General features: G+C 41.9%; 1 protein-coding gene across 1 annotated transcript in view; it reads left to right on the top strand.

The window, feature by feature from the left end:
• Positions 1–23,208, top strand: part of MYBL2 (MYB proto-oncogene like 2) — an 84,347-nt gene extending 61,139 nt beyond the window's left edge. Inside the window, exons 13-14 of the mRNA XM_073606492.1 lie at positions 5,637–6,041; positions 22,303–23,208. Of these exons, the coding sequence (XP_073462593.1) occupies positions 5,637–6,041; positions 22,303–22,431 (534 nt within the window). The 3' untranslated portion in view covers positions 22,432–23,208. The remainder of the gene's footprint in view (positions 1–5,636; positions 6,042–22,302) is intronic.
• Positions 23,209–23,806: the final 598 nt, after the last annotated feature.

The following is a 23,806-nucleotide window of genomic DNA, read 5'->3' as shown; positions in this document are numbered from 1 at the left end:
TAAAAACTGTTATTATGGTGACATTGTTTTTGCTAGAACTGTTGTTAAGCAAATAGTAAGTTTGTGTACCTCTGCTTTTGTACTTCGCACTATGTCTTCCAGAGCTACCGTAAAGGTACCTAAGGTGCCACCCCCAGGCGCTGGGAATCCCAGTCATGCCTCCATACTGTCTTCCTCTCTGGAGATATTGGACATGGCAAGCCAGGGTGAGCCATTGGAAGCTAGCGGTGGTGCAACTGCTTCACACACTTCAGCCCCTTTATATGTGACTGAAGATGCATTTTCCTCTGCCCTGCAGGGCTTAGAAGGAAGATTAGCAGCTTTATTCGCATCCTCTATCCAAGTGGATAGGAAGCGTCCTAGATCCCCCTCCCCCACCTTGGATTCTTTACAGACAGTGGAGGGTCCAAGGGACAGGATAAGGTATTACCCTCAGAAGATCGAGAGGAAAGACAAGCCGGTTATTCCTCTTCGGAGGAAACGATACTTGATGTTTCAGCTTCATAGTCTGAAGTACAGACCCTTACAGAAATGGTTCGCTCTGCTTTCATGCTACCCCTAACAGAGTTAGCTGAACGTCCAGTCTCCTCCTTGGGTTCTTTGAAATCTTTACAGCCTTTGCCATCCACCCATTATTAGAAAAACTTATTTATACCGAATGGGATCATCCGGATAAGCATTTTTCTCCTCCAAAGAGGTTCTCGATTCTCTATCCTCTGAAGAAAAAATTAACTAAAAGATGTAAAGTTTCAGCAGTTGACGCTGCGATTTCCAATGTGAATAAGTTTCCTGCCCAGTGGACAATGCGCATATGCTTAAAGATCCAACAGATAAGAAGTTGGAAGGTCTGTTAAAGTCCTTTTTCTTCTTAGCAGGGACTGTAACTCAGCCTGCAATTGCAGCTATAGGTAGGCATCTGTCAGTCCTTAAAGGACCAGTTCACAAATGCTCTTAACAAACTCCCTGCACAACAGGTTAGGGAATTGGCCGAGCTACCATAAGCATCATGCTTTGCCATAGATGCTATGAAGGATTCTATTCATCAGGCATCACGCCTTGCGCTTGTACTAATACACATGCGAAGGACCCTTTGGTTAAAGGGTTGGTCAGCTGAAGCGCCTTGCAAGAACCTTCTAACTAGTTTTCTCTTTAAGGGAGAACGACTATTTGGCAATAGTTTGGATAAATACATCCAAACAATTTCTAGCGGAAAGAGTACTCTTTTGCCAGGCAAAAGAAAAGATAAACGTCCTTCATTTAAACACACTTTTTTTCCCGCGCCAGGTGCATCCACCTCTAGGCAGGGGCGACGGCCTCCACCGTCAGACTCTAGAGGAAGACCTCAAGGTCAAACCCAGGCACAAAGGAAAACCTGGGCAAGTCTGCAAAGCAGAATACCAAGACCTCGTCATGAAGAGGCATCTCCCCTCACCAAGGTGGGGGGAAGACTTCTGAGGTACTCAGAAGTCTGGCAAAGGGAAATTCAGGACAGATGGACTCTCTCCATAGTGTCTCTAGGATACAAGCTAGAATTTCGAGAGTTTCCACCGTCTCGTTTTCTGAGATCAAACGTTCCCAAGGATCCAGGGAAAAGGCAATCCCTGTTGCAAGCATTAGACCAATTATTGGCTCAAGGGGTGTTTGTACAGATTCCCACACGAGAGCAAGGTTTGGGGTTTTGCTTAAATCTGTTTACGATACCAAAGCCAAATGGGGTTGTCAGACCAATTCTAGATCTATGGAATCTAAATCGGTTCCTGAAAATCCGCTCCTTACGCATGGAGTCAGTCATTTCCATCCTACAAGGAGGAGAACTTCTGGCATCTATTAACATCAGAGATGCATATCTGCATGTCCCTATATTTCCTCCTCACCAGAGGTTTCTGCGGTTTGAAGTAGAAAAACAGCACTTTCAGTTTGTAGCCTTGCCCATCGGACTTGCTACAGCACCCCATGTGTTCACAAAAGTGCTGGCCCCACCTCTAGCCAGGTTAAGGGCACAGGGCATAACTATCTTGGCTTACTTAGACGATCTATTGCTAATAGATCAGTCAGTGGCTCGCTTGAAGCAAGATGTAGCCATTACAAGCAGTTACCTGGAAAGTCTGGGCTGGATTCTCAACCTGAAGAAATCCTCCTCAAAGCCACTAAAAAGGTTGGAGTATCTGGGCCTGATCATAGACTCAGCCCGGGAAAGGGTGTTCTTGCCTCCCACAAAGATCAGCTCCATACAAGAGCTGGTGCGAATGGTCAGGTCAAAGAAATCCCTCAATTCGCCTTTGCATAAGGTTGTTGGGAAAGATGGTAGCTTCATTCAAAGCAGTTCCCTATGCCCAATTCCATTCAAAAAAGTATCCTATCTGCTTGGAACATGACAATTCAAGCTTTGGATTTGCCAATGTGGCTGTCCCCAAGAGTGTCCCAAATCCTCAGTTGGTGGTTACTGACTCGGGAACCTGCTGAAGGGAAAGTCCTTCAGACCAGTTATCTGGAAAGTAGTAACGACAGATGCCAGCCTGTCAGGCTGGGGAGCAGTACTAGAGGAGACGACTGTCCAGGGACAGTGGTCAGGAACCGAAAAAGCCTTGCCCATCAACATCCTAGAGATTCGGGCAGTGTATCTGGCTCTGAAAACCTGGACCTCCAGGTTAAAGAATTGTCCCGTCAGGATCCAATTCGACAATGCCAGAGAGGTGAACCAGATTCTAACTTGGGTAGAAGAGAATGTCCCATGTCTATCGGCAGTTTTCATTCCCGGAGTAGGGAATTGGCAGGTGGACTAAAGTTGCCAGCAGTTATTCCCGGGGGAATAGTCTCTTCATCCCGAGATTTTTTGGGCTGTTTGCAAAGATGGGGGACTCCGGACGTAGACCTTCTAGCATCCAGATTCAACACGAAGCTAGTCATCTTTGTGTCCAGGACAAGGGATCCACTCGCATACATAACAGATGCGTTGGTGACACTGTGGGATCAGTTTTCACTGACCTATGCATTTCCCTTGATTCAATTGCTGCCTCGACTACTTTTGCAGGATCAAGCTGGAAAGAAATCCGACAATACTGGTAGCACCAGCATTGGCCCAGGAGGTCATGGTATGCAGAGATTGTGAAGATGGCAGTGGAGGACCCATGGGTCCTCCCACTAAGGCCAGACCTGCTATCACAGGGGCCGATCTTCCATCCTACTTTACGAACGCTAAATTTAATGGCTTGGCTATTGAGACCCACATTCTGAAGAAACGTGGGCTTTCCAGGTCAGTTATTTCTACTTTGATTTAATGCTAGGAAGCCAGTTTCCAGAGCTATATATTATGGGGTCTGGAAGGCTTATGTTTCCTGGTGTGAATCCAAGGGTTGGCACCCTCGGAGATATATCATAGACAGAATTATTGCTTTTCTACAATTGGAGATGAAGTTGGCCCTGAGTACTATTAAGGGCCAAGTCTCAGCCTTATCAGTTTTATTTCAAAGACCGCTTGCTACGCATTCTTTAGTCCGGGGTTTTATGCAAGGAGTGATGTGGATTAATCCACCAGTTAAATCACCCTTAAGCCCTTGGGAATTGAATTTAGTTTTGTCAGTGTTACAAAAACAGCCATTTGAACCGATACAGCAGATTCCTTTGGTCCTTTTGACAAGGAAGCTGGTATTTTTGGTTGCTATATCTTCAGCAAGGAGGGTATCAGAATTGGCTGCTCTTTCTTGTAAAAAGCCATATTTGATTATTCTTGAGGACAGAGTGGTGTTACGCCCTTGTCCAGGCTTTTTGCCAAAAGTAGTTTTAGGCTTTCATCTGAATGAAGATATTGTCCTGCCATCGTTTTTCCCAAGACCATGTTCCAGGGAAGAAAAGTCACTACATTGTCTTGATGTAGTGAGAGCAGTGAAAATCTATTCAAAGAAAACTGCTCAGATTCGTAAGACTGATGTCTTATTTATTCTCCCAGAGAGTCCTAAGAAAGGACAGGTAGCATCAAAATCCACTGTCGCTAAGTGGATTCGGCAAGTTATAATTCAAACTTATGATTTAAAGGGAAAGATTCCCCCTTTTCAGGTTAAGGCGCGCTCTACCAGAGTGTTTGGGGCTTCTTGGGCAGTGTGTCACTAGGCCTCCATGGCTCAGATCTGTAAGGCCGCGACTTGGTCTTCAGTGCATACATTCACAAAATGTTATCAAGTGGATGTAAGATGGAATGAGGATATCGCCTTCGGGCGCAGTGTGTGCAGGCAGCAGTATAAGTCCTCAGGTCTGGGGGTTGCCCTATGGGTTGTGTCTCCCTCCCCTCAAGTAGCATTGCTATGGGACGTCCAACTAAGTAAATAATTGAGGCTCTGTGTCCTATGATGTACGATAAAGAAAATAGGATTTTTAAGGCAGCTTACCTGTAAAATCCTTTTCTTGGTGAACATCAAAGGACAGAGAGGTCCCGCCCCTCTGTTTTATGGAGTGTAAGTATATTGCTTGTCTACAAAAACTGAGGTACTCCTGGAAGGAGGAGGGGTTATATAGGGGAGTCAACTTCCCGTATTGGTTATACCAGTGTCAAAACTTGAAAGTAGGCCTATAACCCTCTAAGTAAATACTTGAGGCTCTGTGTCCTATGAAAATCCTATATTTTGTTTTTTTAATTATACCTGCGGCTCCTGTGGATTGCCTATTGTAGTGCAAGCTCCCAGTGTACTTCACCAATCCCCCCCCCCACAGGCACTTTTTTTCCTTTCTTTCTGTACTATAACTTTTTTTATTAAACCAAAATAGACTCTAAAAATTTGCACTCCACTTTAAATTTGCATGCATGTCTAATGCAGACCTTCTGTACCTTTTGTTCTCTCCCTATAGCAAACATTCTTGTTTGCTCTCCTGTATTGTAATAGCCTCTATCTGTACCGTGATACAGGTGTCCATTTGTTGCTAGGTAACAATTATTGGTTGTTTTTGTTTTGTATTAAGGTCAGTTCAGCTAAGCTGCTGTAGTCTGTGATCTGCAGGCTTGGCCATAAAATATCTGAAAAGTATGCTGAACTTCTGTATTAAAGGGCTATGCTTGGCATTATAAGTAAAGGCAAGGGTTCAGAGCTTAATTAAGAATTGGATATTTGTGACTCTTCGGAGGAACATAAACTTACACAGGCAGGAAACTTCCTTAAGGTATAAATAATATGCATCTGTGTCTTGTAAATAGAATAGGTGCCTCTTTTGCACTTTTTTTTTTTTCATAATCTCTCCGATGAGACCCCTATCTGCCAACCTTTTCAGTCTCTCCTGTGATGGCTGTGAGTGAAGTACTATACGGGCATCCCCTGCACCCCATTGTCTCCCCAGAATGAGGTGTATATAGTGGACAAGCAACCACTGAATAAATATATGGATTTCACACTTTAGTGCATGCTTGTTCTAGGTCTGTGACTCAAACACCGAAACCAGGCAACTAGCACCAACAGTAGGCCTGCATCTGCAAGTCTCTGTCATGATGGGAATATTTTCAATGTACTGGGAAGAGTGAGAGCAAGCCTCAGACTACTTGCTAAAACATTAGACAAGTAAAATATTCTTGCCAAGTTTCCCACCTACAATTGTGAGTTATATATTCCTCCGCTGGTTAGGGCTACACTAACTGTTATATGTTTTCATCTCAGACGCAGAGCTGCGAGAGCTTCCTGTCCATGTCTCTGAATGAGTCTTCATGCAGCAGCAAGGAGGAAAACAGTCTACTGAACCAGGGATTTGTCCAGGTCAAATCAGGAAAAGGATCTTTTATGCTTGGGGACACCTCACACACTGACATCACTGACATTGGAGAGTTGGTTAAAACACAGGAGTCTGCTCTTCACGGAGCTGGCATAGCCATGCCAATAAAGACTGAGCCTGCTGCTAATGTAGCTATAGACTCTTCTTCCTGTATGATGGTGGACATGGACAAAGTAGTGAGAACATCGCTTAATAAAAGCAAAGCTGCAAGTCTGAACGCTGATACAGATGTAACAGTAAAGACTGAAAAGGAGACAGTGGCGCAGATGGAGAAACTCAGGATTCCAGAACCGGTAAGTTCTTAAGGGGAACGTATAAAGGGTTAGTGTGTGTGGGGGGGGGGATTTTTTTTTTTTTTTTTTATATTTGTGATATTGATATATATATATTGTGTGTGTATATATATATATATATATATATATCTATATATCTATATATATCTATCTATCTCTATATATTCTCACAAAAGTGAGTACACCCCTCCACATTTTTATATCTTTTCATGTGACAACACTGAAGAAATGACACTTTGCTACAATGCACAGTGGTGTAGTGGTAGCACTCTCGCCTAGCAGTAAGAAGGGTCACTGGTTCGAATCCCAACCACGACACTACCTGCTTGGAGTTTGCATGTTCTCCCTGTGCCTGCGTGGGTTTCCTCCGGGTACTCCGGTTTCCTCCCACACTCCAAAGACATGCTGGTAGGTTAATTGGATCCTGTCTAAATTGTCCCTAGTATGTATGAATGTGAGTTAGGGACCTTAGATTGTAAGCTCCTTGAGGGTAGGGACTGATGTGAATGTACAATGTATATGTAAAGCGCTGCGTAAATTGACGGCGCTATATAAGTACCTGAAATAAATAAAAAATAAAATAAATAAAATGTAAAGTAGTGAGTGTACAGCTTGTATAACCATGTAAATTTGCTGTCCCCTCAAAATAACGCAACACACAGCCATTATTGTCTAAATCGCTGGCAACAAAAGTGAGTACACCCCTAAGTGAAAATGTCCAAATTGGCCCCAATCAGCCATTTTCCCTCCCCGTTGTGATGTGACTCGTTAATGTTACAAGGTCTCAGGTGTGAAAAGGGAGTAGGTGTGTGAAATTTGGTGTTATCGCTCTCACTCTCTCATACTGGTCACTGAAAGTTCAACATGGCAAAGAACTCTGAGGATCTGAAAAAAAGAATTGTTGCTTTATATAAAGATGGTCTAGTCTATAAGAAGATTGCCCAGGCCCTGAAACTAAGCTGCAGCATGGTGGCCAAGACCATACAGTGGTTTAACAGGACAGGTTCGACTTAGAACAGGCCTCACCATGGTGCACATGCTCAGCGTCATATCCAGAGGTTGTCTGTTGGAAATGGACGTATGAGTGCTGCCAGCATTGCTGCAGAGGTTGAAGGGGTGGGGGGTTCAGCCTGTCGGTGCTCAGACCATACGCTGCAAACTGCATCAAATTGGTCTGCATGGCTGTCATCCCAGAAGAAAGCCTCTTCTAAAGATGATGCACAAGAAAGCCCGCAAAGAGCTTGCTGAAGACAAGCAGACTAAGGACATAGATTACTGGAACCATGTTCTGTGGTCTGATGAGACCAAGATAAACGTATTTGGTTCGGATGGTGTCAAGCGTGTGTGGCGGCATCCAGGTGAGGAGTACAAAGACAAGTGTGGCTTGCCTACAGTCAAGCATGGGGGGGTGGGAGTGTCATGGTCTGGGGCTGCATGAGTGCTGCCGGCACTGGAGAGCTACAGTTCATTGAGGGAACCATGAATGCCAACATGTACTGGTGACATACTGAGGCAGAGCATGATCCCCTTCCTTCGGAGACTGGGCCGCAGGGCAGTATTCCAACATAACGATCCCAAACACACCTTCAAGATGACCACTGCCTTGCTAAAGAAGTTGAGGGTAAAGGAGCATCTGTGGGGCATCCTCAAACAGTAGGTGGAGGAGCGCAAGGTCTCTAATGTCCACCAGCTCTGTGATGTCGTCTTGGAGGAGTGGAGTAGAACTCCAGTGGCAACCTGTGAAGCTCTGGGGAACTCCATGCCCAAGAGGGTTAAGGCCCCTTTGACACATACGAACTGTTCGTCTGTTTTTTTTTTTTTATCCATCCGTTGACGGGTGAAAAAAGGACATCAATGCATTCCTATAGAAAAACTGACATCTATTTCATCCTTTTTCACCCGCTTCCTTCAACATCCATTTTTTTGAGCGGATGAAAGCCCTGTTTTTCATCTGTTAAGAAAAATGGATTGGATGAAAAACTGATGTAAATGGACAAACGGTCTGTTGTTGCACCCATTTTTTGCATTGGTTGTTAGGAGCAATCAGTCACTGTGGGGGGGTGGGGGGGGTAGAGGCAGGAGAGCAGTATACATAGTGACAGGGCAGTCTATACAGACAGGCTCCCTCACTTGCTGATGCTGATTGTCAATTTTGACTTTTAAATGTAATAGCCCCCTTTTTTTTTTTCCCGCCTTTCTTTTTGTGGGGGGGGGGGGGGGGAGCAGTGTGTGCAAGGTGAGGGACAGGACAGAGCAGTATATACAGTGAGGGGGGCAGTCTGTACAGACAGGCTCCCTCACTTGCCGATTGCAGACTATCACTGTCGGCTTTTAAATGCAATTGTTGGCTTTTCCTTTCTCTACTTAATAGCGCTGAGAAGGAGCTGTCATTCGAGCACACCACTATATTAAGCAAAGGGGCGGGGTCTTCGGGTGATGTCACTGGGGGAATCCGCCCCTTTGTTTAATTTAGTGGCGTGCCGAATGACAGCTCCTTCTTGGCGCTATTAAAGGGGTTGTAAACCCTTGAGGTTTTTCACCTCAATGCATTCTATTCTCCTGCAGCCCCCTCAAGCCCCTGTTTTACTTGCCTGTACCCCCTCTATCTCGCTGTCGGGGACGAGCACACCAGCAAAAGCTGGTGTCTCGGGTCCTGATTGGATGGATTGTTAGCAGTGCAGCCAATGGCTCATGATGCGGGTGCCGGGGGGCGGGCCGAGTCCTGCTTTCTGTGTGAATAGACGCCCCCCTCCCCCAAAGAGGACCTGTCATGTACCTGCTATCACATGGGGGATTATTGGTCCCCTATGTGATGGCAATAAAATCATAAGTAAAAAAAAACAAAACACATGAAGTGTAAAAAATAAAATAAACTGAGCCACCCCACCCCCACAGGCATACTAGAGCTGCACGATAAAACCGTAAAAAAAAAAAAAAAAAATCTGGATTCAACCCCTTCTCCATCTGAACTGACATTTCGCCAACATAGTGTTATTTTGAGGAGCAGTAAATTTACACTGTTATACAGGCTGTACACTCACTACTTTACATTGTAGCAAAGTGTCATTTCTTCAGTGTTGTCACATGAAAAGATATAAAATATTTACAAAAATGCGAGGGGTGTACTCACTTTTGAGAGATACAGTGTGTGTGTGTACATGTATGTATGTTCAAACAATTTGAGAAATTATCTGAGCAAGAAGTAAGAGGGCATACTCTAATTTGGGCACATGTTCTTATTACAACACTCTATTCTAACATCAGAATTATGTTTCTACTTTGAAATGATTTCCCTTCATTTCCTGCTGCAACTCTAAGACAGCGAAATTGAATTTATAGGATTTTAACTCTTCCAACACTCTAACAAAAGCTAAAAAAAAGTATGGTGTTTAGTGTTCTTATAAAAAAAAAAAAAATGTAATATGGCATATAATTAAATATTTTGTATTCTTATATAGAGCCAATAAATCGAGCTCCAGATACCTTTTCACTTGATGAAAAAGTTTTTAAATTTTTTTTTACTGAATTGCATTACTCCTACTTAATTAGTCAGACAGCCCTGTAGTGGAAGCATTGCATGGGGCCAGCTGAAAAGTAGATATTTACTGCTGTGCTGTCTTTTGTGCTTTGGGGATCCTTTGTCATGTCCATAATGTCTGAGAGGATGTATATGTGGAGTGAATTTTCACAGTACAGGGGCAAAGCTAGGAAGCCTGGTACTGTAGTATCTTAAAGCCAATGTGTGAATGAAAAGATTTATTACCTGCGCTACCATGTAGGGACAAAAGGCAGGTGGAAAAGCTGCATGCACCAAATCGGGGTCAGCCGAACCCAGATGGACAATAATGTAAGAATGGGGGGAGGTGCTGCGCTAATCCATCACCGAGACGGTAATCAGTATGAATATATCATTCCAAAGGAGAGGACACAATATTAAAAGGATCCCAAAACTGGGTTAAAAAACTACTAAGGTGAACAATTAATGCTGTGGCTGAATAAATATATAAAGGATGAATAAAATATATGGTGCAAACATTTAGGCAGCCGCTCACATGATCACTAAGTGATAAATAGTGAGGATAAACAACCTAAAAACACCTGAAAAAATTAATATGTCATTAGGGCAAAATTCCTTACAAAAAGTGAGGAAAAATTGACCACTAACAAGATAACAAAATTAATATAAATGTATAATAAGCAATGTGACATAATAAAGTGCAGCATGCAAGCATCTAATCCAAAAATTGTCACCAAGACAGTGTGACGCATATAGCACTCCAATCACTCTGTGCTGAATACAATGTGCAAATCTCTGCAATAAATAAAAACTGCAAGGTGAAGTGCAAAAAAAATATAGGATGTGACAATAAATAGGTTCAAAAATTAGATGGGACTATAAATGAGAAAATTCGAAATAGTCCATATGTGCAAATAGCAATGTGCAAATCTCTATAGTAAATAGAGACCAGGTGTAGCAAATAAATATATAAAACTATAAATAAGAAAATGCAAAACAGTTCATATGTGAAAATCGCAAAACAGAGATGAATGGGTCAAGATGACCGTATTTCTTAGAGTGAATAAAAGTTCCACTGTGCAGTGCTTAAATAGAGAAAAGTAGTGACTCCTCTTCGTGTACAGGTCACACAATAATAAGCAGTGGCCTCTTACCTTACGGTAATGAGGTAACAGCATATGGTGTATGCCAGTGGAGGCTACCTCTCCTTGTAGTCCTAAGCCGCGGTGTAATCCCTACAGGACTTGGTCCCTCGGTAGGTGTGGAGGAGGTAAGAAAAGAGGGTACCGAATAGTGTGATAATGTTTAAACACTAATGACCTTTATTTGAAAAAACAGCATCAAGGAACTCACATAAATGACAAAGCAAACGGCATTGAATTCCGACAAGCGGCGAGCTCGTAAGTCCACGTCAGAGCAGAGTGCCTATCCCGTCCCTACGCGTGAAGTCACGTGTGTGTGTGTGTGTGTGTGTGTGTGTGTGTGTGTGTGTGTGTGCGACGTCACACACACACACACACACACACACACACACACACACACACACACACACGTCTTTTCTTGAATTCCAGCGAGCTCGTAAGTCCACGTCAGAGCAGAGTGCCTATCACGTGATGAAGTCACGTGTGTGTGTGGCACTCTGCTCTGACGTGGACTTACGAGCTCGCCGCTCGTTGGAATTCAATGCCGTTTGCTTTGTCATTTATGTGTGTTCCTTGATGCTTTTTTTTTCAAATACAGGTCATTAGTGTTTAAACATTATCACACTATTCGGTACTCTCTTTTCTTACCTCCTCCACACCTACCGAGGGACCAAGTCCTGTAGGGATTACACCGCGGCTTAGGACTACAAGGAGAGGTAGCCTCCACTGGCATACACCATATGCTATTACCTCATTACCGTAAGGTAAGAGGCCACTGCTTATTATTGTGTGACCTGTACACAAAGAGGAGTCACTACTTTTCTCTATTTAAGCACTGCACAGTGGAACTTTTATTCACTCTAAGAAGAAATACTGTCATCTTGACCCATTCATCTCTGTTTTGCGATTTGCACATATGAACTGTTTTGCATTTTCTGATTGAGGCTGGGTTCACACTGGTCCGACAAACGCTCCGACATTGGGAGCTCATGACGTGTGAAAATCAATGTTTCCCTATGGGAGCCATCTTAACTGGTCCGACAAAAGTCGGTCCGACTTTAGAAATGCTCCCTGTACTATTTGGTCCGACTTTGATCCTATTTCAGCCCATTGACTATCATTAAAGTAGGATCAAAGTCGGATCCTTGTCCTAACCATCCGACTTTGGCATCCGACATTGTGTTATTTCCTGCCCCCTGCTGTAGCCCCTCCCATTGTGTGTTAGTACACTTGTCCTTTGACCAATCAAAACTATCTGAAAAGTTGGATCAAAGTAGTATCCTGTTCATGAACCTCGGATGGATGTAGGAACAATGTAGGGTCAATGTAGGACTGATGTCGCAGAGCAAAGTAGGATGAAAGTCGTACTACTGTCGTGTAGTATAGTGTGAACCCAGCCTTATAGTTTTATATATTTATTTGCTACACCTGGTCTCTATTTACTATAGTTTTGCACATATGGACTATTTTGAATTTTCTCATTTATAGTCGCATCTAATTTTTGAACCTATTTATTGTCACATCCTATAATATATATTTTTTTGCACTTCACCTTGCAGTTTTTATTGCAGAGTTTTGCACATTGTATTCAGCACAGAGTGATTGGAGTGCTATATGCGTCACACTGTCTTGGTGACAATTTTTGGATTAGATGCTTGCATGCTGCACTTTATTATGTCATATTGCTTATTCTACATTTATATTAATTTTGTTATCTTGTTAGTGGTCAATTTTTCCTCACTTTTTGTAAGGAATTTTGCACTTTGCCCCGATGACATATTAATTTTTTCAGGTGTTTTTAGAATGTTTATCCTCACTATTTATCACTTAGTGATCATGTGAGCGGCTGCCTAAATGTTTGCACCATATATTTTATTCATCCTTTATAAATTTATTCAGCCACAGCATTAATTGTTCACCTTAGTAGTTTTTTAACCCAGTTTTGGGATCCTTTTAATATTGTGTGATGGAGGTGACAAAATTCTACTGATTCATAAGATCAGTATATTCTGGTGGAAGGCAGACTATAAGACACATCTCTGAATTCTGATCAACTTTATTCCTGCGGATAGGCTTGGTGTTGGTTTCAGTGGTATCGTGAGCCTTCCATAACACACTTATGTTGTCAACAAATCACAATAGCTATTCTGTTTCCAAATGGTAGTTTCAAGGCAAACTTGATCCAGTCTAACCTGTTTGTAATGCCAAAGTAAAGTGCAAGTATCTGTGTTGGCCTGCAAAGTAATGCCTGTACAGATCCTAGGTGTAGACTATATATGGGGCCTTGCCCTATGTCTAGGTTCAGACAAAGCCTTCAACTCTGTCATTCAGGTGTCACATTGAAAAACCTCAGTGGGTAGTAAAGGCTCTGGAATATTAATGATCCAATGAGGCTTGGCATTGGCCAGGAGCCGGGCTTATTTTTTACTTCGGAAGAAGTCAAGGCTTCCTATATCGTGTGGACCCAATGTTGGGGCTCTGCAGGCAGATAACAGTTTAAAGACTGCCATTGCTTCCTGCAGGCACCATAAGGCTAACCTACTTTAGCACAGTTTCCTTAGAAGTTTTTTTTTTTTTGGTCCGGTTCATTCTAAAGTGGAACTCCAGGCAATATAGTACAAGCATATTGCTTTTAAAGTAATGAAATGCATGTGTACTTACACCTAGCATATGTTCCAAATATGAATATCATCCCCTGCATTTCAGACTGAGAGGGAGAAGCAGCACATGGAGCCAATCAGCCTTTGCTACATGCACGTGTGCTGACACAGCTTATCCTGGGAGTAAGCGAATTTGAAGTGTGTTGCTGCTGCATCCGTCAGTAGGCATGTACTGGTACCAGTTTTTTTTAAGACCAAGTTTGAGTACCGATGCTGTTTCTCAAGTACTTGCTGATACCAATTAGCAATACCTATTGTGACACAGCTGATATATTTTAATACCAAATATTTATGTAGTTCAGTTTATTACATATTGCTTTTGAACCTCCTCCGATGCGCATATAAACCTAACAGGCTTTCTTTTAACCACTTGCCGACCGCCTACCACAGATGTACTGCGGCAGATTAGCTTTATTGTGCGAAACAACGTACCTGTACGTTATTTCGTGCAGTAGCCACTGGGGAGCTTGCTTGTGCCGCCGGAGGTGCAATCGTGTGTTGATTAGACACAGGGAATACCAAGCAGCGGGTCCGGTGGACCCCAATGTCAGCCGGCCACCCGGGAGAGGCAAAATGGAGATCTATGTAAACAAAGCAGATTGCCGTTCTGAAGGGAGAAGATGGAGATTTCATCAGCAGGAACACCGCTCTCTGTCTTCACCCAGTCAGAGCAACCCCCACACAGCAAGCACCTCCTAGGGACACATTTAACCCTTTGATTGCCCCTGATTTTAACCCCCTCCCTCCAGAGTCATTAGTACAGTAACCGTGCATATTTTTAGCACTGATCACTGTATTGGTGTCACTGGACCCCACAAAAATGTTAGTTGTCGGATTTGTCCAGCGCAATGTCACAGGCCTGTTAAAAATCGCTGATCGCCGCTATGCTAGTAAAGGCTAGTGAGAGTGCCCAAAATCAGGCGAAGATGAGCTAGATTGCATCTATCAGGCACTAAGCTCTTGATTGTGGCGCTTTCCAGTCCTTTTTTTAATGTGTTAGTTGGCTGTAGGGCATTCTCCAGACTGTGGTCTCTGGGGACTCCCCGTGCTATGTCTAAGCATTTAAAACTATTAGTTCAACTGTTAAGCAGCACCATTTCCCCTGTTGGTTCATGGAAAGCTTTAATGCACTGGAGCATTTTGTGCTTTTGACACTAACTGCAGTATTGTGCGGCACTCTACACATACTGTTCCTGCTCTTTCCAGCATGAAACAGAATCCTTCTGCCACTTCTCTAATTGCAAGCGACATGCTCTCTGGCCATTAACCTTTCCTGCTCCCGGCTGCTGATTTTGTGAGGACCCAAGGTTAAATTAGATTCTGCTAGTGCAACACGTTGGATTCCAAGAGAAAGGAGTGTGCTTTTGCTCTGTTGTCCCCCTCCAACTCACAATCCACCAACAGTTTTAGTGCAGCCTGCAGTGTCTCTACTCAGGGACCTGACTGATAGCCTAGACCAGGGATATGCAATTAGCGGACCTCCAGCTGTTGCAAAACTACAAGTCCCATCATGCCTCCACCTCTGGGTGTCATGCTTGTGGCTGTCAGTCTTGCTATGCCTCATGGGAGTTGTAGTTCTAAAACAGCTGGAGGTCCGCTAATTGTATATCCCTGACCTAGACTGTTGTTCCCCACTTGAAACCACACTCCTTGGCGTCCTCTTTGGCTCCATCAGATGTTGTCCCCTCAGCCTTATCCAGGGAGGCGTTCTCTTCAGCTATATGTAATGAGGAAAAAATGACAGCTACAGTTGTGCTCATAAGTTTTAGAGAATATGAATGAAAACAACTTTTCTTTCACTCGTGGTTAGTGTTTGGCTGAAGCCATTTATTATCAATCAACTGTGTTTACTCTTTTTAAATCATAATCGCAACAAACTACCCAAATAACCCTGATCAAAAGTTTACATACCCCAGTTCTTAATACTGTGTATTGCCCCCTTTGACATCAATGACAGCTTGAAGTCTTTTGTGGTATTTGTGGCTGAGGCTCTTTATCTTCTCAGATGGTAAAGCTGCCCATTCCTCTTGGCAAAAAGCCTCCAGTTCCTGTACATTCTTGGGCTGTCTTGCATGAACTTCACGTTTTGAGATCTCCCCAGAGTGGCTCAATGATATTGAGGTCAGGAGACTGAGATGGCCACTCCAGAATCTGCACTTTATTCTACTGTAGCCAATGACAGGTCGACTTGGCCTTATGTTTTAGATCATTGTAATGTTGGAATGTCCAAGTACGTCCCATGTGCAGCTTCCTGGCTGATGAATGCAAATGTTCCTCCAGTATTTTTTGATAACATACTGCATTCATCTTGCCATCAAATTTCCTGTGCCTTTTGTAGCTCACACATCCCCAAAACATCAGCGATCCACCTCCGTGTTTCATAGTAAGAATGGTGTACCTTTCATCATAGGCCTTGTTGACTGCTCTCCAAGTGAGCTGTTTACGGTTGTTGCCAAAATTTTGGTCTCCTCACTCCAAATGACTTTGTGCCAGAAGGTTTGAGGCTTGTCTCTGTGCTGTCTAGCGTATTGTAAGCGGGATACTTTGTGGCATTTGCATAGTAATGGCTTTCTTCTGGCGACTTGACCATGCAGCCCATCTTTCTTCAAGTGCCTCCTTTATAGTGCATCTTAAAACAACCACACCACATATTTCCAGAGAGTCCTGTATTTCATCTGAAGTTATTTGTGGGTTTTTCTTTGCATCCCAAACAATTTTCCTGGCAGTTGTGGCAGAAATTTTAGTTGGTCTACCTGACCATGGTTTGGTTTTAACAGAACCCCTCATTTTCCACTTCTTGATTAGAGTTTGAACACTGCTGATTGGCATTCTCAATGCCTTGGATATCTTTTTATATCCCTTTTCCTGTTTTATACATTTAAACTATTCCCTGCAGATCCTTTGACAATTCTTTTGCTTTCCCCATGACTCAGAATCCAGAAATGTCAGTGCAGCACTGGATGAAAGATCCAAGGGTCTGTCAGGAGTTCAAAAACTCATTGACCTTTTACACACACACCCCCACACACCCCCACACCTACACCTTAATTACAAGCAAACAGATCACAGGTGAGGAGGATGGTTACCTTTTTTAAGCACTTCAATACAGGGCATTTATACACACTTCCTGCCCAGACCAATTTTCAGCTTATAGCACTCTCACAATTTGAATGCCAATTACTCAGTCATGCAACACTGTACCCAAACAAAATTTGTATCGTTTTTTTTCACACAAATAGAGCTTTCTTTTGGTGGTATTTAATCACCACTGGGTTTTTTATTTCATGAGACATAAGTGAAAAAATTGCGAAAATTTTGAAAACTTTTTTTTTTTTTTTTTTTTTTTTTTTGTTTATAAATTTGGGCCATAGATGGATCCAAATGCAACCCGTTCAGCATGGACTGGCCGAATTTTGATCCATCTATGGACATTACCATTCAAGAGTCGTCGACCTAGTGTTCAACTCCTCTCGAGTTGTTTTTTTTTTTTTTTTGTTTTTTTTTCCCCCACTTATCTGGCTGATCATAGAAAAACAAATCATCTATGGCCAACTTTAGTCACATATGTAAACTGGAACACTCTTCTTTAGACAATGCAGAAAAAAAGCTTAAAACTAGGGTTACACTGATACTTGTGCAAATACTCCTATACCTGAAACCGATACTTTCAGGCTTGGTTCTTAAATCTATCAGTGGGATTCCCCCACTGGCAGCTAAAATGTACAACAAATTAAAAAAAAGGCAGCAAATATTGTTTGATAAAGAGCAAGGCTGCCATGTCCTTAACAAGCAATTCAGCTGTCAGTGGGGTTCCCCTGTTTACAGCTGAAGTGAAAACGAAGTACCAGCAATTGGAGTGGGGGGGAGTGTAGCTGAGCAATTTTTATCAACAACATTGCTCAGTCCCTGAAACGGATAGATAAAGACATATTGTGTTGCCCACCCCTCTATTGGACTGCTTTTGGCTTTGACTATTAATTGCTTCCAGGGGTACTGAGATGCCTGTAAGGACCACTTTAGTGCTTCTGCTGTTAAATTCTGCAATTAATTGCTCCACGGTGCCTGTAGCTTCAGAGGTCCCTCAGGCTTGGGTTCAGCGCTTATTTGCAAGAATATGTGAATACTTTCATGCCCATAGCCTGGTCACAGGTTTACTTTAAAAATATTCTTGCTCTAGCTCTCAAGTTCTTGCATCTGGTTAAAAAAAAAAAATGCCTTTCAAATGAGCGTACATGCTTAGAATAAAAGTATTTGTATAGGAGCTGAGGGCAGAACATGTATAGAGATGTACAGAGCTACCTGACATGTAATCGCTTTTGTTTCAAAGGGGTAAGATGGAGCCTGACACACAATGGCATTTGTATACTTCAGCGTGTCTTTTCCTTAAACTTTCTCATTATCCTGCAAAGATCATATGGCTGCATTCTCCCACTCAGTGCAAAGCTGAATAATCTATCCCCTTTTAACAATACATTTTTATTACGTGTCGCTGCAATTAAAGGTTTTTTTTTTTTTTTTTTCTGTTTTGGAAGCCTTTTTTAAAGTCGATACATCTAAAAGTTTAAGTGAAAGAAAGGCTACAAAAAGGTTAAATTGTTCACGCTGATTTCAGTACGGATTATAAAGCTGGAGAAGAATTGACTGCAGGTGTTCTCACAGCAAACAACATCCATCTCACTATTACTATGCCACCCATGGCTCCCACACAGATTCATAATTAGAGGAATTTAAATAATTATGCCCTCTCATTTCGAACATGTACAACCAAGTTAAAGGCACCACATTATATTTTACGGCAAATCTTGATACAGCACGCTGTTTACTAGTTCTATAATGTATTTCTAAAAGATGGGGCTCTTTACTCAGTGTACTTTAACAGATCATTATTTTAGTCCTAGCAGTAGAGGGTGCCGTGATTCTGTCAATATGGTGATGGGATTGGGGTGCATTCTTCTGGTACAATAATTTTTATTGTAAAAAAAAACAAAAAAAAAAAAAACTCTACAACAACTGTTCACCGACGCAGGGGCACAAGGTATTGTACTTAACATATATGTACACAATAATTCTGTGCTACCAAAAAGTGGAATACAGACAGCAGCTAACACAACCAGCAAGTGTAGAGCAGCTAACACAACCAGCAAGTGTAGACAATATCAAAAAACAAAATAAGTGTAGCGCTAAGAAAAGGGGTCTGAAGATGGAGTCTATAGACTGACAGTTCCAAGTTCGTGTACTCAAAGGGACATCCTTGGAGAAAAGATAAAAAGTCCTCTGAAACGGATCTCAAAAGAGAAACTGTGTTTTTATTTTTTGCTAAATTTGTTTTCTTTTTGGCTATAAAATAAATGTTCTTCATATATTTAGCCCATAATGTATTCTGCTACATTTCTTTAATGAAAATAACTAAAATCAGTGTATATTTAGATTGTAGGAAAGTTTTATATTGTCCACAAACTATGGTATAAATATCTCAAAATCCAATCCTAATGTACTGACGGCCTATTGCATTTCTTGAATTTCTAAAATGCCAGAACAGTACAACAACCCCCCAAAAGACTCCTTTTTGGAAAGTAGACAGTTCGAGGTATTAAGCATGGCGGCTTTTTTGAAGTTGTAATTTTTTGGACAATGTAGAAATAATAATAAAAAAAATTCACAATTTTATTATTTTTGTTTACACATATTGTCACCAGTGCAGTACAGCGTCGTCATATATCTGGTGTGGCGGTGATCAGGGACACTGGTGACCGTACCAAAAAAAATATAATATATACATTTTTTTTAACACGCTGACCAGAGCAATATAAGATTACCATAGTAACACAGTACTGCTCTGGGGAAGTGATAAGGTTTTTGTTTTTACACATTGCTTATATATAGCAAGGGCTGAAACAACTAATCGATTAATCGACAACTAATCGATTATTAAATTGATTACTATTTTCATAATCAATTATTTGGCCAATAACATAACAGGGTTAAAAAAACTAAAATGAGCCCTTTATAATACAAAAAGAGCAAATAATTGCTACTGTAACTGCTTTTTTCAGCCGCTGCATATTTGGAAAGGGTCAGGGATTTTTTTTTTTTAACACAAAACGGTGCTTATTTGGTTCAATATACTTCAATGGAGAAGCTGCAGAAAAGCATGTAATGCTTTTTTGCAGCAATTTGTGTTTTTTTATCTGCCCAACAACAAATTGTCCAAAAAAATTGCATAGGTGTGTACCGAGCCTTATGCTGGCCACACGGATCAATTTTCAGACGAGAATATTCATACGAAAAATCTTTGTACTTTCGCTGAATGAAAGAATGTTTAATTTCATGAAATTTTCACTTGTTTTTAACAGTCTGTTTTTAAAACGAATGTAACTTCTGAACGAAAACCACATCCACTGTCTGAAAATTCTTTTGACCAAGAAGTTTTCTATTTCCAAATTTTCCCATCACTGTGGTTGAAAATGAACATCGATTTGACGCCACTAATGATTAGAAAATTGAACGAACATTCTTAAAATGACATTTTTTTGAAGGAAGACATTTGTTTTTTAAATAAAAAAAATTTGATCTCTGAGTCTGATATTTACCAGATTCACCTTCTAATATACTGTTAGAGGATATATACTATCTCTCCTCGAATAGTATATACAGTATATCTCTTCTAATAGTATATACAGTATATCTCTTCTGTCTGTTATTCTCAGAGTGGATTAGAGATTTTGCTCCCTAACTATATAGTTGGTTATTTACATTTACTACTGCATAGAGATATTTAAGAATAAATTGCCTTTTTCTTAAACTTTACATATTAACAAAATTATACACCACACTTTTTTAAAGGTTATTAACCGATTAATCGAAATAATAATCGGCCAACTAATTGATTCTGAAAATAATCGTTAGTTGCAGCCCTACTTATAGCAGTGCATCGCATTTCTAGAAGCATGCATTTTACTGAATGAAACTGATTTTTAGTCTGTTTTGTTGTGATTTAGCTGTGATTGGGCAAAGCTATTTACATGGTACAGATGGGCTGTGATTGGCCCTGTCTGTACCATGTGATCAAATTGACCAGTCACTGCTAGCAACACTTAAAGGAAGCCATCCATTGTATACAATTGTCATGTGACCTGCTGTGATTAACGTGAACTTAAAAAAATAAAATTGAAAAAAGACCCATTTTGCAGCGCTTTCAAAGAGCAGCCCATTCTTGTAATAAAGTGTATTATGTAGCAGCGCTCAAGTCCATAAATATAAAAGATAGTCCAATGCTGTATGGTGGAGACGTATAAATTATAAGTCTATTGTAAAGTCTATGGATAATCCGTGATGGGAGATAGATATAAAAGCCAGGGGGATCTTGATAGACACAGTACTAAGGGCAGCTTCCTGTTGAGTGAAGTCAGCTCTCCATAGCAACCATGAAAAAACAAAGAGAAAGCGCCTCTAAGTACAAATGTTTAATACAGTATAAAAAGTACATATTCGCACTTACATCAAGGTATGTGGGTAACAGCTTCCAATGGGAACTATATCCAGGTATAGTCGAAAATCCGTGTGTAGGGGGCTTTGATGTAAACCGAGCAGATGGCCGCGGACCTGCACACGGAGAAGCTGGCTGCAGTGCGGTAAGGCTGGATGGACACTTCCGCGTTCCAGCGAGACACACGTGAGTGTTGACGTCACCCGGACAGTTCAGATAGACGGGGATCCACTACCTGTTTCTGAGCATGCGCGAGGCTCTCAACGGGCATGCGCGCTCCTTTATCAAGTGTCTTGATAGGTGCTTTACAGGCGCTATTTTTAGCCCAAAAGTGCCTGAAAAACGGCTCAGTGTGAAAAGGGTCTTAGGGATATTAAAATACAGGGCACTTATACACCTTCCTGCCCAGACCAGCTTTCAGCACTGTCGCAGTTTGAATGACAATTGCGCGGTCATACAGCACTGTACCCAACTAAATTTTTATCATTTTGTTCCCACAAATAGAACTTTCTTTTGGTGGTATTTGATCACCTGTGGTTTTTATTTTTTGCTAAACAAATAAAAGACCGAAAATTTTGAAAAAAATAAGTTTTGCTTTTGTTTCTGTTAAAAAAAAAATTTGTAAATAAGTAAGTTTTCTCTTTCACTGATGAGGTGGCACCAATGAGCGGGCACTGACGAGGTGGCACTGATATCCGGCACTGATAGGCGACACTGGGCACTGAAAGGCTGCAAAGATGGGTGGCACTGATAGGCATCCCTGGTGGCACTGGCAGTGGTAGGCATTGTGAGTGGGCATTAATTGGCAGCTGCCTGGGCACAGATTAGTATTTCCCTGGGGGTCTAGGGAGCATACCTGGTGGTCCAGCGTGGATGGCTTCCCTGGTGGTCCTGGGTGGCTTCCCTGGTGGTCCTCAGTGGGATCCGAGGGGGGGCTGTGCTTATAAACAATCAGCACAGACCCACCCCCCTGTCAGGAGAGCAGCCGATCGGCTCTCCTCTACTCGTGTCTGTCAGACATGAGTGAGGAAAAGCCGATCACCGGCTCTTCCCATTTACATCGTGATCAGCCGTAATTTAACACGGCTGATCACGTGGTAAAGAGTCTCCGTCAGAGACTCTTTACCTAGATCGGTGTTGCGGGGTGTCAAACTGACACCCCGCAACAACGATCGCCGCGATGCGTGCCCCCGGGGGCAATATCCTGATGATAGCATATGACACCCAGTCAGGATATTGAAACCACTTTGCCGCCGTCATTCTGCTATATGGTGGGCGGCAAGTGGTTAAGTACATGGTGTTGGGTAGAAGTAATGAATTGTACATTGTATAGTTAGCTTTGGGCATGACTTTAACTTTTGCGAAGTCTTTGATGGCTCTGAGGTTTGATTTAGGCTCTGTATTGTGAATTTTGCTCTGCAGTCTCCCATTGACCTGTTCTTTCTCTTTCTTCCAGATGAGCCATGCTTGGAAGATCATTGCTTTTGGTGGCTCCAAGGACCAGCTGCTCATGCAGGAAAAAGCACGAGCAATCCTGAACGTGTACAAGCCCAGCGCTGCTTCTCGGACCCTCATCCTGTCTTGATACTTCCATTAAACATTATGTGTACTACAGAGGACATGTCCATCCTTACCCTAGATAGGCTGAGAAATTCCACAGGATTGTTGTCATGCGGTTTCTACAGTTGACTCAACTGCATTTGTACATTCGCAAGATGACATTGCGTAAAAGTTGAAAACTAACTTGGATTAACGACCAGGTTGCATACCTCTTTGGTATTGTCTTGTGACCGTTTTGGCCTTTTTCAGATTTTTGTTTACTGGTTTTAGCTCCTTGGAACAAAGTGTAAAAATTACCTACACATATCAAGCAACCTCCTGGTTTAGTTTTTATAAACATTTAACTTGACCTCAAGTTGTAAGATAATTGCACACCCTTTCTGTTTGTGTGAGAGGCAATACCTTCCTGACATTTTACTTATCTTGTATTGCATTCAGATGCACATAATTCTATTTTTATTATTCCTTCAAGCAAAACTCCTTTCAAAACAAGCTAGCAGCGCGCTTTCGACCCCAGCACAACTTTTTAGATGCGGCTGTGAATCAAGATTTCCGACTGCACAGTATTACAAGGAAGAATAATCTAATTTAATAAGTGAGAATTCTTAAGAAGACATCTGAATATCATTGACTTAAGTGAATATGTAGAGAAGAACCTGTTTATTATTGGCTTTAATAAGTGAAATGCAGACATGGAACTTTTGAACGTCAGGTTTCTAGATGGTTCCTCCAGAAGAATGTTTTGCCTTGCTACTTTGTTGACCTTGAACCAAGAATTGATAAATTAAGTAATTATTGGTAACCTGTGTGGTGTAGTTTTTGTTTCCTGCCTTTTTTTTTTTTTTTTTTAAATCATGGGGTGTTTAAAGGAAAACACCTACCTGATTTGTTTATTGGAACTGAAAAAACCTCACAAGGCAACAAGAACAGCTAGAAAATGTTAGTGGTGCTGTTTATAAATAAAGTTCTGACTTGCAACTGTTGATTACTGCCCAAGGATTTGATTTATCGGACTTCTATCTGCCGACTCAATTCCCATAAGGGTTTGCTGATAACATGGGATGAATCTGCCATTGTTGCTCCTAAAAATGCTGGTTGCCTGGCTGTTTGGCATTGGCTTTTGATACTTGAAGTCCTTGAACTAGGGTTACTAAAGACCTTTCCTTTGTCTTTTTTACGTGGTCCATGCTTGTTTTGAAGAAGATCTTTGGGCAAAATTCTTATTTTCCCATGTAGTGTGGCTGTGCCCGCACTGCATGGGTGAACTGCTTGTTTTTGTCTAGGGGGTGAGGAGATTGGATATATACTTACCTAATCCTCTGATATTTTGAGCGCAAGAGGCCAGCTCTGGACGTGACGACAGCAGAAACAGCCCCCCGCTTAATGTGGAGGAGTGCTGT

The sequence above is a fragment of the Aquarana catesbeiana genome, linkage group LG12 (assembly GCF_042186555.1).
Source record: "Aquarana catesbeiana isolate 2022-GZ linkage group LG12, ASM4218655v1, whole genome shotgun sequence".
Taxonomy (NCBI): domain Eukaryota; kingdom Metazoa; phylum Chordata; class Amphibia; order Anura; family Ranidae; genus Aquarana; species Aquarana catesbeiana.
The sequence above is the reverse complement of the archived record's forward strand: the minus strand, read 5'-3'. Positions and strand labels throughout refer to the sequence as shown.